At 33.7% G+C, this 12,340-nt stretch overlaps 1 protein-coding gene across 1 annotated transcript in view; it reads left to right on the forward strand.

Moving 5' to 3' along the window:
* Positions 1 to 989: 989 nt before the first annotated feature.
* Positions 990 to 12,340, forward strand: part of LOC123658275 — a 101,777-nt gene continuing 90,426 nt past the window's right edge. Inside the window, exon 1 of the mRNA XM_045593712.1 lies at positions 990 to 1,175. Coding sequence (XP_045449668.1) covers positions 990 to 1,175 — 186 coding nt within the window. The remainder of the gene's footprint in view (positions 1,176 to 12,340) is intronic.

Below are 12,340 nucleotides of genomic sequence, written 5' to 3' on the forward strand. Positions count from 1 at the left end.
TTTTATTTCAAATCTTATTACTACCATAAGTACGCCTGTCGGTAAATAATTTAATTGCCTGGAAAACAATTGAATTAGGGCGTAGAGCTATGTTTATTCGTAAAATTAGTTATCTACACTAATATTAAAAAGAGGAAAGGTTTGATTTTTGTTTGTTTGTAATTGATATGTACGATTTTATTTTTGTGTTATATACGAAACGTAACCCTCTCTCTTTCAATCTTCACTAACGTATATATCCCTCTCAACTTCCGATTGTCTTGCTCGATTACACTTTTCGCAATGCTCGCGTCACGTATTCACCAGCCTACTCCCCACCACCACCTGTTTTCCAGCGGCACCTTAGTGAGGACGCCATAGCCCTTTACACCCGACTTGATATGATAGTGAGACTTGATTTTCAAAAATTCTGGCGCGTACGCAAATCGATTTTTCGAGACGCAACCGGCCTCGATAGATCGTGAGACTATCCTTTTCTTAGAAAAATATCGCGTGGGCCTCTTGTGATCATATTTGAACCTGGTAGTCGCCCGTAACCACAGTGAAGGATGGCTGCCTTTTTTGGCGCGCGAACTCGCCCAGGTAAGTAATATATTTTCTATAAAATTATTCCAATTTTTATAGTTTCATTTGTGTGATTTACTTAAATAAGTGTTATTTTATACCTATATGTATCTAATTTGAACCTAGCATGCTTACTTAGGCATATATTGTGACTCAAAATCAAAGACGCACGATCGTGTAGGTTAGGTGTTATGTACTGAATGGATATTCGTAATTTTTTTGTACATTAACAGGATTTTTCTGTATTTTTGATCGTTTTACAAGGGTTTTATCTTAATTTTTAGGAAAACCCCTAAGGGATAATCAAGTAGCGCAAATATTAGCAGATGGAAATGACTCGGAAATTGAGGAACTTGCCGATGATGAGGAAGATATTATGGCAAGAGTCTAAGACTATCTAGAAGAGAGTGGATCTGGTTCTGGCGATGAGTCCTCTTAAGTGGATGAGGCACCACCAGTTGTACCAACAATATCCAGAAGCAGGGGATCCTCTAGAGGCAAATCAGGTAGAAAAATATATAGAGGACTGGCTAGTGCAAGAGATAGAGGGCAGGTTACGGGAAGAAGACAGGCTAGAAGAAGAGGACAGGCTAAAGGAAGAAGAAAGACAGGTGAGAGATTGTGGGTAGAAACTGTGTATACAGATAAAGCTCATGATTACACTCCGTTTATGATAAATCAAGTTCGCCGATCCGCAAATCTCCGATTGATTGTTTCCGTGACTACTTTGATGATTCACTTCTGGAAGAAGTTGCTAGGTGCACGAATCTATATCATTGCAAATCCTGCATTTAATTCAAAACTACCAGACTAGAAATAGTGAAACACTTTGTTCTTCAACTAATCATGGGCTGTATTCCCTATCCAAAACTATCTATGTACTGGAAAACTTAAATGAAACTGGCATTGGTCAGCGACACCATGACCAGAGACAGGTTTCTAACTCTACGTAATGAATGTACTTCACATTGTCGACAGCGACACGCAAACAGAAGCTGAAAAAAGCAAATCTCTGTGGAATGTGCAACCCACCATGTGCAAAAAAGGTCAAAGAACCGTGTAACCGATTAGAGAGCCCCCAGCTACTACTCAATAGATGAGCATATGATACCTTTTACTGGTCGATGCAAACTTCGCCAAGTAGTAAAAAATAACCAAGGCCAGTATTGTTGAAAAACTGTGCTTTAACAACCAGTTTTTATAAGTTTTATACTAAAAAAGATTAATAACCTAAGTAAGGAAGAAATATTTTAGTTTTCTAATAAGATTGTTGATTGTTTTGTCAAAAACATTAAACCAAATGTATAAAAATTACTCAATATTAATATCGTCAATAAATGATTATAAAGACTGTTCAATTAATTTAATTTTCATTTGGATAATATTAAAATATATCCACAAACTAGACAAAACTCACATCTCGAGCTATCTCCTAAGCCCCACGCTCGTGAGGGTAAGTTTTCAGGAGACCAGAGACTTCAGGATTTTTTTTAATATTTTTTACACAATACTTAGACGCCCATGAAATAGTCATGTGAATTTCAAAAAAGCTGAGTAAATTATTTTCTTCGGTTGTAAAGGGATAGGATCGCTTTCGCATTCTACCACGACGCCCCTGGTATTGACCTTTCGTCCCCGTTGGAAGAGGTGCTCGACCAGTCCAAGTCAATCCCACCGCCATCTGCAGGAGGGACACGAGGACCAGCTTACCCCCTACTCTCCGTAAAGAAGTTTTACATTAAAAGCCAAAAAAGTTTTTAAAAGTTCTTGACCGATTCTGTTACCAAAATACTATTATCTAACTGACGTAGGCTACATTTTAATGAACTAAATAAATAAATGAAAAAGCCAAAATTGTGTAGCTCACACAAGTAAAGCTGAGGGTGGGAAACTAGGGTCTAGCCGATTTATCTTCTACGTAAATAACAACAAATTTGTGCTAACCAAGCTGTAATGGAGGTAATACGTTATTTGATGTAGCAAAACTTGTAAATCTTTACTTAGATATCGTGACGATTGGATACAAAAAATGTTTTTTTTTTTAAATACAACTAGATCAGCAAATGAGCGTACGGCTCACCTGATAGTAAGCAATTACTGTAATAATTTATAGACGCCAGCATCACCAGAAGCATCGCAAGTGCGATGCCAACCCTAACCCTAATCTCCTCAGGAGATTAGGGGTATAGGATTTTTTTTAACCTAGAAGCTAGCCATATTTAATCTAATTAAAAGAAATACGCCTTTTCTACTATTTTATTTAACATTTTATTGCTGAAATTATATTTTCAATAAGGTAAAAACCACTTATAAGACAGTCCTGATTTATTCAATTAAGATTTTTTTTTTCGGGCTAACATCGAATTTATTACTCCATACTTATTTTCTTATTGTTTTCCTACTCAAAATTAGTTTTATTATCGTTATATGATATTGCTAGATTTTAGTTTTGTACCATTCTTTTTTTCTGTTTGATAAGATCTTCGCAACTTTCAGCCTTCTGTTTTGTTATTTTTGTTATGATTATCTTACAGAAAATATATATATTATATTCGTACGATTTTATTATTGTGTTACCCACATATTAGGGAATTCTAAATATTTTTTAATATCATATCAAAAATTGACCGTTTAGCGGGGATCGAACCTGTATCTCCGACTGACCATGTCGGTGCTCTAGCCAATTAAGCTATGAAACGATTTTGATTGATTGTTTTTAAAATGAGATTAAATTATATATAATTAAAATTGGATTGTTAGATTGAATCTCGGCGTACATTAATAAAAAATTTAACTTAAAAAATACCATATCTGTTACTAATCACTTGTGACTGCGGTGAGCTACAATTTATGCTACCAAACATTTGATTAAAACAGGTTGAAATTTACTGTTCCAAATTAAAAACTAATATTTTCACTCTTCAATTAAACTCTCAGTCTAATAACTCTGCATTTAATATTCCAATAAACTACTGAATAATTAGTAGACTAGGGACTAGTAATTAAAAAAAAAGTTAAATACTACACAAAATTATAGTAACAGAGTTTAAATGTACGGATAGTTGTAAGCTATAGGGAGAAGTAAAAATAAAATTTTATTTGCCCATCTTAAGCTTCTAAAGTTTCCGCTTTTATTGTTTTATCTGATCAGAAATTTTAAACTAAATAAGTATAAGTTTTAAGTGAATTTATTTAATTTAATAAATAAATTTAATTTAATTAACGAGTAAATTATAGTTACTCTAAGTACTCAATACTTTTGATGTGAATTATGTTATGTGTGTTTAGTTAGGGCATAATAGGAAACATCTTGGTCAAAGTCTGTACCAGCCCGATTGGGGAAGAAGCTCTGCCTTACAGAGGATCACAACCTAATTATACTACTATTAAGTCGTGCTGTGTTATTGTAATAGCACAGGGGTACCGGAGAGGTTATGTCAGACTTTTACTGACCAAAAACCACCACGTGTAAGCAGTCATCCGCCTGGGTGGGGCGAGGTGGGGTCGCGCTAGCATTCGCCACCTCGCTCCGGCGGTAGGCCCGGGCGAACCTCCGGGCCCAGCACAAAGGGTTTTCTTGTAGTACCTAAGATAGCCAGAGCCTTTATAAGTACGCTGTCTTCGCGGTAGGGATAAGGTCAACGATATGGTGATGATTGCAGGCTATATTAAACATTTTATGGTCACTTATATCCACGAATAAAACGAGTTGGAACTAACTACGTTGGACAACCGCACTGATTTAATGTGCCAAGTACGCGCCTTAACACCGGTGGTTTGTGGGTTCGATCTACTCGGGATGGAAACTTTCATTTTACAAATATTTCTTTCAAGTTTGGATGAGTACTTGAAGAGCACGTTAAGATGTGGTTTTTTTTTTTATATCACTAGTTCGGCAAACAAGCGTACGGCTCACCTGATGGTAAGATATTACCGTAGCTTATAGACACCTGCAACACCAGAAGCATCGCAAGCGCGTTGCCGACCCAATCCCCAATCCCCCAAGGAGCTCTGGTCACCTTACTCACCACAGGAACACAATACTGCTTGAGAGCAGTATTATTTAGCTGTGATCTTCTGTAAGGTCGAGGTACTACCCCAGTCGGGCTGCTCCATATTTTGAGCAGGAAATTCCTCCTGTGCCCTACCTCAGTTAGTTCCAAGTTTTTGTCATATACACTTTAGATAGTGATCGTTATTTATAGTAGGGAATGTATCCACCAGCCACATGGGAACAGGCCCAGTAGATTTAGCTCCGATCCTTCTTAATGGAGAAAGAAGCTTATGCCCAGCAAAGGGATGTTACAGGGTGAATCGTAACAACAAGGATGTTTTGGGTTGAAATTTGATTCTTGACTCTTCTGCTTGAGTGTTAAATGTGTACATTTTCATATGTCGTTCGATACCCACATTTTCCTTGGAAAAATATCCTGTCTGTCTGTGTGGTTTTTTTATATTTACTTTTACTTACGCTTCAGCCTGTAATATCCTACTACTGGGCATAGGCCTCTTTCCCCGTGTAGGAGAACGATCAGAGCTTAATCCACCACGCTGCTCCAATGTACTTTTACTTAAGTTATCAAAAACAGTTCGTTTTAGACTGTTCTACTTTGGTAAATGCGGTTATAACCTCGTTTCCTATTTAGTATCTATGTAATACATAATATAGATACCACACATATTTGCTTATTATTCTATCCCAAATTTCCTTTCCTATCCTTTACGGTCATTCACAAAGCCAGCACAAAGGCCAAGTAGCATTCTTAGGAAATATCTTTGTGTATTTTATTCTTTACAAAATGTTAGTCAAAATGCTTTGCTTTCATAGTACCAACGTTCATCTTTGAAGATTAATACTTATCACTACGAATTTTCTTATTAGTAAACTATGAAAAAAATTAAACCAATCTCTAACAGTTATGCGCTCATTTTAAATGGCTTAATCAAGAGATGTATTTTATTGTTTGAAATTGAAATGCGTGTAAGTAAGGAAATTATATTAATATTATTTCTATCAACTTTAGCACTCAGTGTTCAGAAATGTTACGTATAGACTGATTTGATATAATAAATATTCATAATAAGTACGTTGTTAGTATCTCAGACAATCAGATTATAATACGGCAAATTGAAAACAGTATTTTCTTACATAAACAAACGTGCCAACCCTGCGGTAACAACATAGAAGCGGAGTATCGCTATTTAAAAATGATGGACTACTATCTTTATATATTAATACGTGAAACAAAAACTTTGTACCTCTTTTTACGAAAATTGCGCAGACGGGGGAGCATAAAACTTCGCACACTTATAGTTTATATAGAGAAGGAGTGCAGAATGCTAATATTTTTTTTTAATTATGCATAAAAATACATTAAATCAATAAAGAAAAACATAACACATTAGTATGTATTTAACACACACATGCATATATACTCTTTTGTTTATTTTATAGAACTTTAGTATTTGACAACAGAACTTTAATAATGTTCAAACTTATAATTTAAATTAATTATGGTCGAATTTCGACCACCTGGCGACCAATAGTATGTCTTTAATCTGTGATAATACCTTAGCGTGGTTAATTCTAAAAATAGCTTAAATCCTCCAACATGGTGTTAAACGAAGATTTACCAATTAACTATTTATGTTACAAAGAAATTGTGCAAGTGTTGATAAGAAACTGTCTGTAAAATACATCTATAACTTTATTTATACTACATAGGCACTTAATAAAAAAAAATCGCATTATTTAGCTAATATCTTGATCTTTAGACAGCATTGGAATTCTATTACACGTGAATTTACTTAAAGCTTCGTTTCTGTAAAATTACATCGATGACATTTTTTTATTCATATATTTTCATTTTTTCAATTATTTTGCATCCTGTTGTATTAATCTATAGAATACGTTCCAATTCCATTACACATGACCTTACTAAGACCTAATAGCTTTTGTACATGCTATTACATCAAGATTTGAATGGAAATGAGATAACCTAGTTTAAACGTCTGAGTGAGCTTTGGTATAATTTTCATTTCATTCTCTTTCATATTTTGGTTGTAAAAAGGAATAATCTTGATCACATTATTTACCCATTCCATTCAAATTCTCTGTGAAGATGCTAATTTAGATTATGATATACAATATTTTATTTGTTTACGAGTATTGTAAATTACTTTTGTTATTATCTTCTTCTTTAGATTTAATTGCATTAAATAGTGCAAAGACTTGTGGTATCTGTTGTCCAAACCATACTGACTGAAGAAACGTTATAAAATGTTTTTTTGTGGAACCACGTTGGCTGGATAATTATCTGAGTATTTATCCAAGGCGCCAACTCGCGTGATTTTACTCGTTTTATGTTATTTGCTTTTCTGTTCATGTAAATGAATAAATGAATGCGTACAGTGTTTGTATTTAAATAAGCAAAAAAAAAAAAAAACTCACCGGTTTCATGAAAATTTTAGTCTATACTTTATTTACAACTGGTCTTTATCTTTAGCAGTTCATATTTACGTTTAGAGTTAAGTTTTAGACAGAAGAACAGAGAAAATGATAAATGAACGATACATTTATCATTTTCATATGAGTATCTGAATTTCCAGTGCTGTGTGGCTACGGCACCAAAGACTATAGCCACCCCCTCTATTCCCGTGGGTGTCGTAAGAGGCGACTAAAGGATAACAAGGTTCCACAACCATCTTGGAACTTAAGAAGCCGACCGATGGCGGGATAACCATCTAACCGCTAGCTTTGAAACACACAGGCCGAAGACGGGCAACAGCGTCTTAGGTGCGATAAAGCCAGCCCTGCGGTCACCAACCCGCCTGCCCAGCGTGATGACTATGGATAACACACATGAGTTCACGCATTTTTGGCGCGAACTTGTGGAGGCCTATGTCCAGCTGTGGACTGCAATAGGCTGGAATGATGATGATGATGACGATCATTAGGCTGGAATGATAATGATAATGATGATGATGATGATGATGATGATGATGATGATGACGATGATGATCTGAATCTCTCACAGTTTTTCGAAAATAATTATTTCATACAAACATTTTCTCAATAAATACAAGCTTAAAGAAAAAAAAAAAACCTGTTTCTGTTTAGCGATTCCGCGCTTGCACCAGCAAACAAAAAGTCTAATTCATAATAAAATAATTTTATATTTGCGTAAGTTTACTTCGAAAAAATGTTCATTAATGTATTCGTAAGCCACTAAAGCCTACACCTGTTTCGTAAGCAGTAGCTTACCAATAACACAGTTCTAATGCAGACAGTGATTTAATTGCCTATGGTTAATCTTGTATTACGTACGCGATAGTATAATGAGGTATGAGTATGAGGTATATATATAACCTATGAAATGAAACAGATTGATATCTGTGATATCAATCTGTTTCATTTCATATTTTTTTCTTTTATTCACAATCAATGTAGCTTTAAACATCCATTAGACATTAACATTCAATTTCATCATCGATTTATACTTAAGAGTAGAGAATCTAAGAGTTAAATCTAATATATAAAATTCTCGTGTCGCGGTGTTTGTAGTTAAACTCCTCCGAAACGGCTCGGCCGATTCTCATGAAATTTTGTGTGCATATTGGGTAGGTCTGAGAATCGAACAACATCTATTTTTCATACCCCGAAGTTATAAGGGGGGGATTAAGGAGTTTAATAACATATATGGCAAAACAACGTTTGCGGGGTCAGCTATTTTAAATATAAAATGCAATCAAAACCTACTTAGACTAAAAGGTAATAATGGTGCAAAGCTTTTATTCAGGAAACTATAAAAGTGAAACTATCTGAAATAAACTAGGGCAAAACCACGGAGGACATCTAGTACATATTGTCCTAAATCGTTACGATATAACCCTCATTGGCTTAATCTAGCGTAAGCCACAAAAACCCTACATCTGTTTTTATATGTGATTGATTGTCCTCTCGACAGAATTAAGATACTCGAAGTAGGTATTAGGCGATCCGTCTTTACCGATCTTGTGATATAATTTGATAGTGTTTTTTTCTGTATTAATTTATCGCCTTTAGATACATTGAATTTCATTGTTTCAGTTAAAGTTCCACTGCTGGCCAAATAGGTGTTCTCTGTATAAAAGAAGGCATGAAACTTAATCTGTACACATCACTCCAAAATTTTCAACAGGGAGTGTAGATTTTGTGTGTTCTCCGAGGAAGTGGAGAAAATCACGTAGAAATAATTTCCAATAAATATTACTGTTAATCAAATACCGTACACTGATGTACGAAACTTTCGCTCGCTTCAGCCTATAATATCCCACTACTGGGCATAGGCCTCTTTCCCCATGTAGGAGAAGGATCAGAGCTTAATTCACCACGCTACTCCAATGCGGGTTGGCGGATATATTCCCTACTATGAGTAACGATCGCTATCAGGTGTACTTGATAACAAGCGGGACCGATGGCTTAATGTTGCTCTCCGAGGCACGGTGGGAAGACCTACAAGGACTGTACAAACGCCCAGACCACGGCAAACACCTGTATGGCCAATACATATGTTTATATATATATATATATATATATATATATATATATATATATATATATATATATATATATATAAAAGATTAGGCGTTATGGATATCAATAATTGTAAAGTCCTTTACAAGAACCGTTATTCTATGACAATAGAGATAAATTCGCCTATATAAGTATAAGTATTAACGAATACATATCAAAATCAGATTGTATTCAGAGAATAATATTTGGGATTAATTCTGCTTTCGATAGAATTACGATGTGCCTAAAAGTAGATGATCGATCTCACGATGGAATTTAGTGTCAACGATAAAATTGATTAGATTTTCTTTATATATTTATCAATTAATATCACTCATTTATGTGTTTCTTGGTATCTATTAATATTTTATCAGAAAGCTGTGTACTTTCATTAAAGACTTATATGTTGTCATAAATCTCTTGGGTATCTACCACCTACTCTAGGATGAAAATATACCATTTCGTCTTCATCTTTAATTTTAAATTACTCTAGTAATATATGTTGTTTTGTTGTTTGATTGTTTCTTGGAAATAGTTAACAAAGCAGATGCTAAACATTAAATGTAAAACGAATTAGCGCCGCGTCGTTAAATGAGAACTTGAAACACAAAATGTATTGTTGACATAGGAACTAAAATAAAACGGATAAAAAAAACTCAAGGAAAGTGTGTTCGATGGGATTTGCGAACTATTACTAGTTATCTAGTTATTGCTAATATAATTTATATCAGCAATAGAAAGTTATATTTTACGCAAAAAATAAATAATTAACTTGATAAGGTTACCAAATGTGTAATTAAGCGTGTCGGTAGACGGTTTAGCACTTATGTACAAGTTTTTACGACTTAGTAATAATTGTTACAAAGACTATACGAAACAGATTATTGCTACCAAAAATATTAGCAGTTATTGAATTAGCTGGGAACGAGTGTATGCCATATTGTTGCCTACTTTAATCTAGAACCGTACCTTAACGTTATATGATAAAAATATTTATTTATTTATTTTCGATTCGTAGATATTTGCGACCCAGTTTTATTAAGGTCCTGACTTTGGAAGAGATCCATACTTATGATGAAGTTGAAATTAAATTTAAAATTTTAGAATCTAGTTCTAACCAACCGTCCGAATTTAAATAACCTCTAAGGAGTGATGATGCCACTATAGATTTTTTTAACCGACTTCCAAAAAAGGAGGAGGTTCTCAATTCGACTGTATTTTTTTTTTTTTTTTTTTTTTTTTTTTTTTTTATGTATGTTACATCAGAACTTTTGACCGGGTAGACCGATTTCGACAAATTTTGTTTTAATCGAAAGGTGGTGTGTGCCGATTGGTCCCATTTAAATTTATTTGAGATCTAACAACTACTTTTCGAGTTATATCTAATAATGCGTTTTTACTTGACGCTTTTTTCGTCGACCTACGTTGTATTATACCGCATAACTTTCTACTGGATGTACCGATTTTGATAATTCTTTTTTTGTTGGAAAGGGGATATCCCTAGTTTGGTATCGTGATAAGGAAACCAGGATCTGATGATGGGATCCCAGAGAAATCGAGGGAAACTCTCGAAAATCCGTAATAACTTTTTACTGGGTGTACCGATTTTGATAATTTTTAATTTAATCGAAAGCTGATGTTTATCATGTGGTCACATATAAATTTTATCGAGATCTGATAACTACTTTTTGAGTAATCTTTGAGAACGCGTAGTTGCTTGACTATTTTTTCGTCGATCTACGGTGTATTATTATAGTTAAAAAAAGTCTTATGTTAATTTGGAAGCAATGCAGGTAAATTATTTTATTTTTGTGATTATCATGGAGATTACTGCCTAAGTAAAATTTCATACATTGTAAACCTATATAATTATCGTCGTCATTACATAATTGTTTTCGAATGAAGACAAAATCAAATTTAAAGACAAAATATATCTTTAAAGAAAGTTGTAACTTCGCTTAGTTACGAAGCAGTTACGGAGTAAACTTAAATATAAATGCCTGTTTAAGACAAATAAAACCGCAAGCTACATCTGTTTTATATAAAACAGCTTTCGCTCGTGTTAAATACATAGCCAAGGAAGCTTGTGTACTAAGTTATTAATAAAATCTTGCTTGACACAGGAAAATTTTACTATTTGGCTTAACTCCTATGAAGGTTCTATGTTGATTGTTATATTTAGTGTTGTATTGCCGATTGTAGTAAAAAAAATACTTACTAGTTAGTCCGGAAAACGTTTTTCTTCGTCTTGTACCGATATTTTTTTTTTATTTTCTTTCATACAAATCATGTCCTAATTAATTAAATTATAAATTTGTATATATTATATAATAAAAATTTATAATTTAATTATATATATATTATATTTATTATAATTATAAATTTAATTAATAATTTTGTTTAGTCCGGAAAACGTTTTTCCTCGTCTTGTACCGATATATTTTTTTTTTCTTTCATACAAATCGTGTCCTAATTAATTAAATTATAAATTTTTATATATTATATTATAAAAATTTATAATTTAATTATATATATATATATTATATTTATTATAATTATAAATTTAATTAATAATTTTTTTTTGACCCAGTGGAAATCCCTAACGGATGCCCACGGCCCGGGGGAGCCGCGGGTTATGTCCGATTCGCACGAACTAAAACCCTTGGGGTGTTCCTCCGCTCGCCTGGGGCGAAACCACGGGGACGCTGATCACTTCCATGATATGCTAACAATAACGAATACAACAAAACACAAGTATCCAGTTTGGTGCAGTAGTTTAAAATTTACACACACAGGTTTACATATAATTGGCAATATTTATACATTACAGCGAATTATTCTTATTTATACAGATTAAAAATAATATTACATTTATCGCTTAATACTTGTTATTTGATAAACCATATGTTGAGATGCCTTCATTATCTATACCCTGTAACAAAGAAATATAAGGGCGATCACACCCGCAAAAAACGATAATACTATCGGGAAAGGAGGAAATGCTTTTGTTACTATATTTGTGAAAGCCTTTTTAGCGTAGTGTATTAATATGTGTGCCATACAGTGTTAATCTTATGCTTTGATATGAGAAAAATAATTATTTTTTGTAAGATGAATCAAGGACTTTCTATACGTGTTTCTATGTACGGGTGTGTCCTAGTAATAATATACTCATATCTACGTTTGCGTGTGTGTGTCCTAGTAATAATACACTGCTGCGTT

Source organism: Melitaea cinxia, chromosome 12 (genome assembly GCF_905220565.1).
Source record: "Melitaea cinxia chromosome 12, ilMelCinx1.1, whole genome shotgun sequence".
Classification (NCBI taxonomy): Eukaryota; Metazoa; Arthropoda; class Insecta; order Lepidoptera; family Nymphalidae; genus Melitaea; species Melitaea cinxia.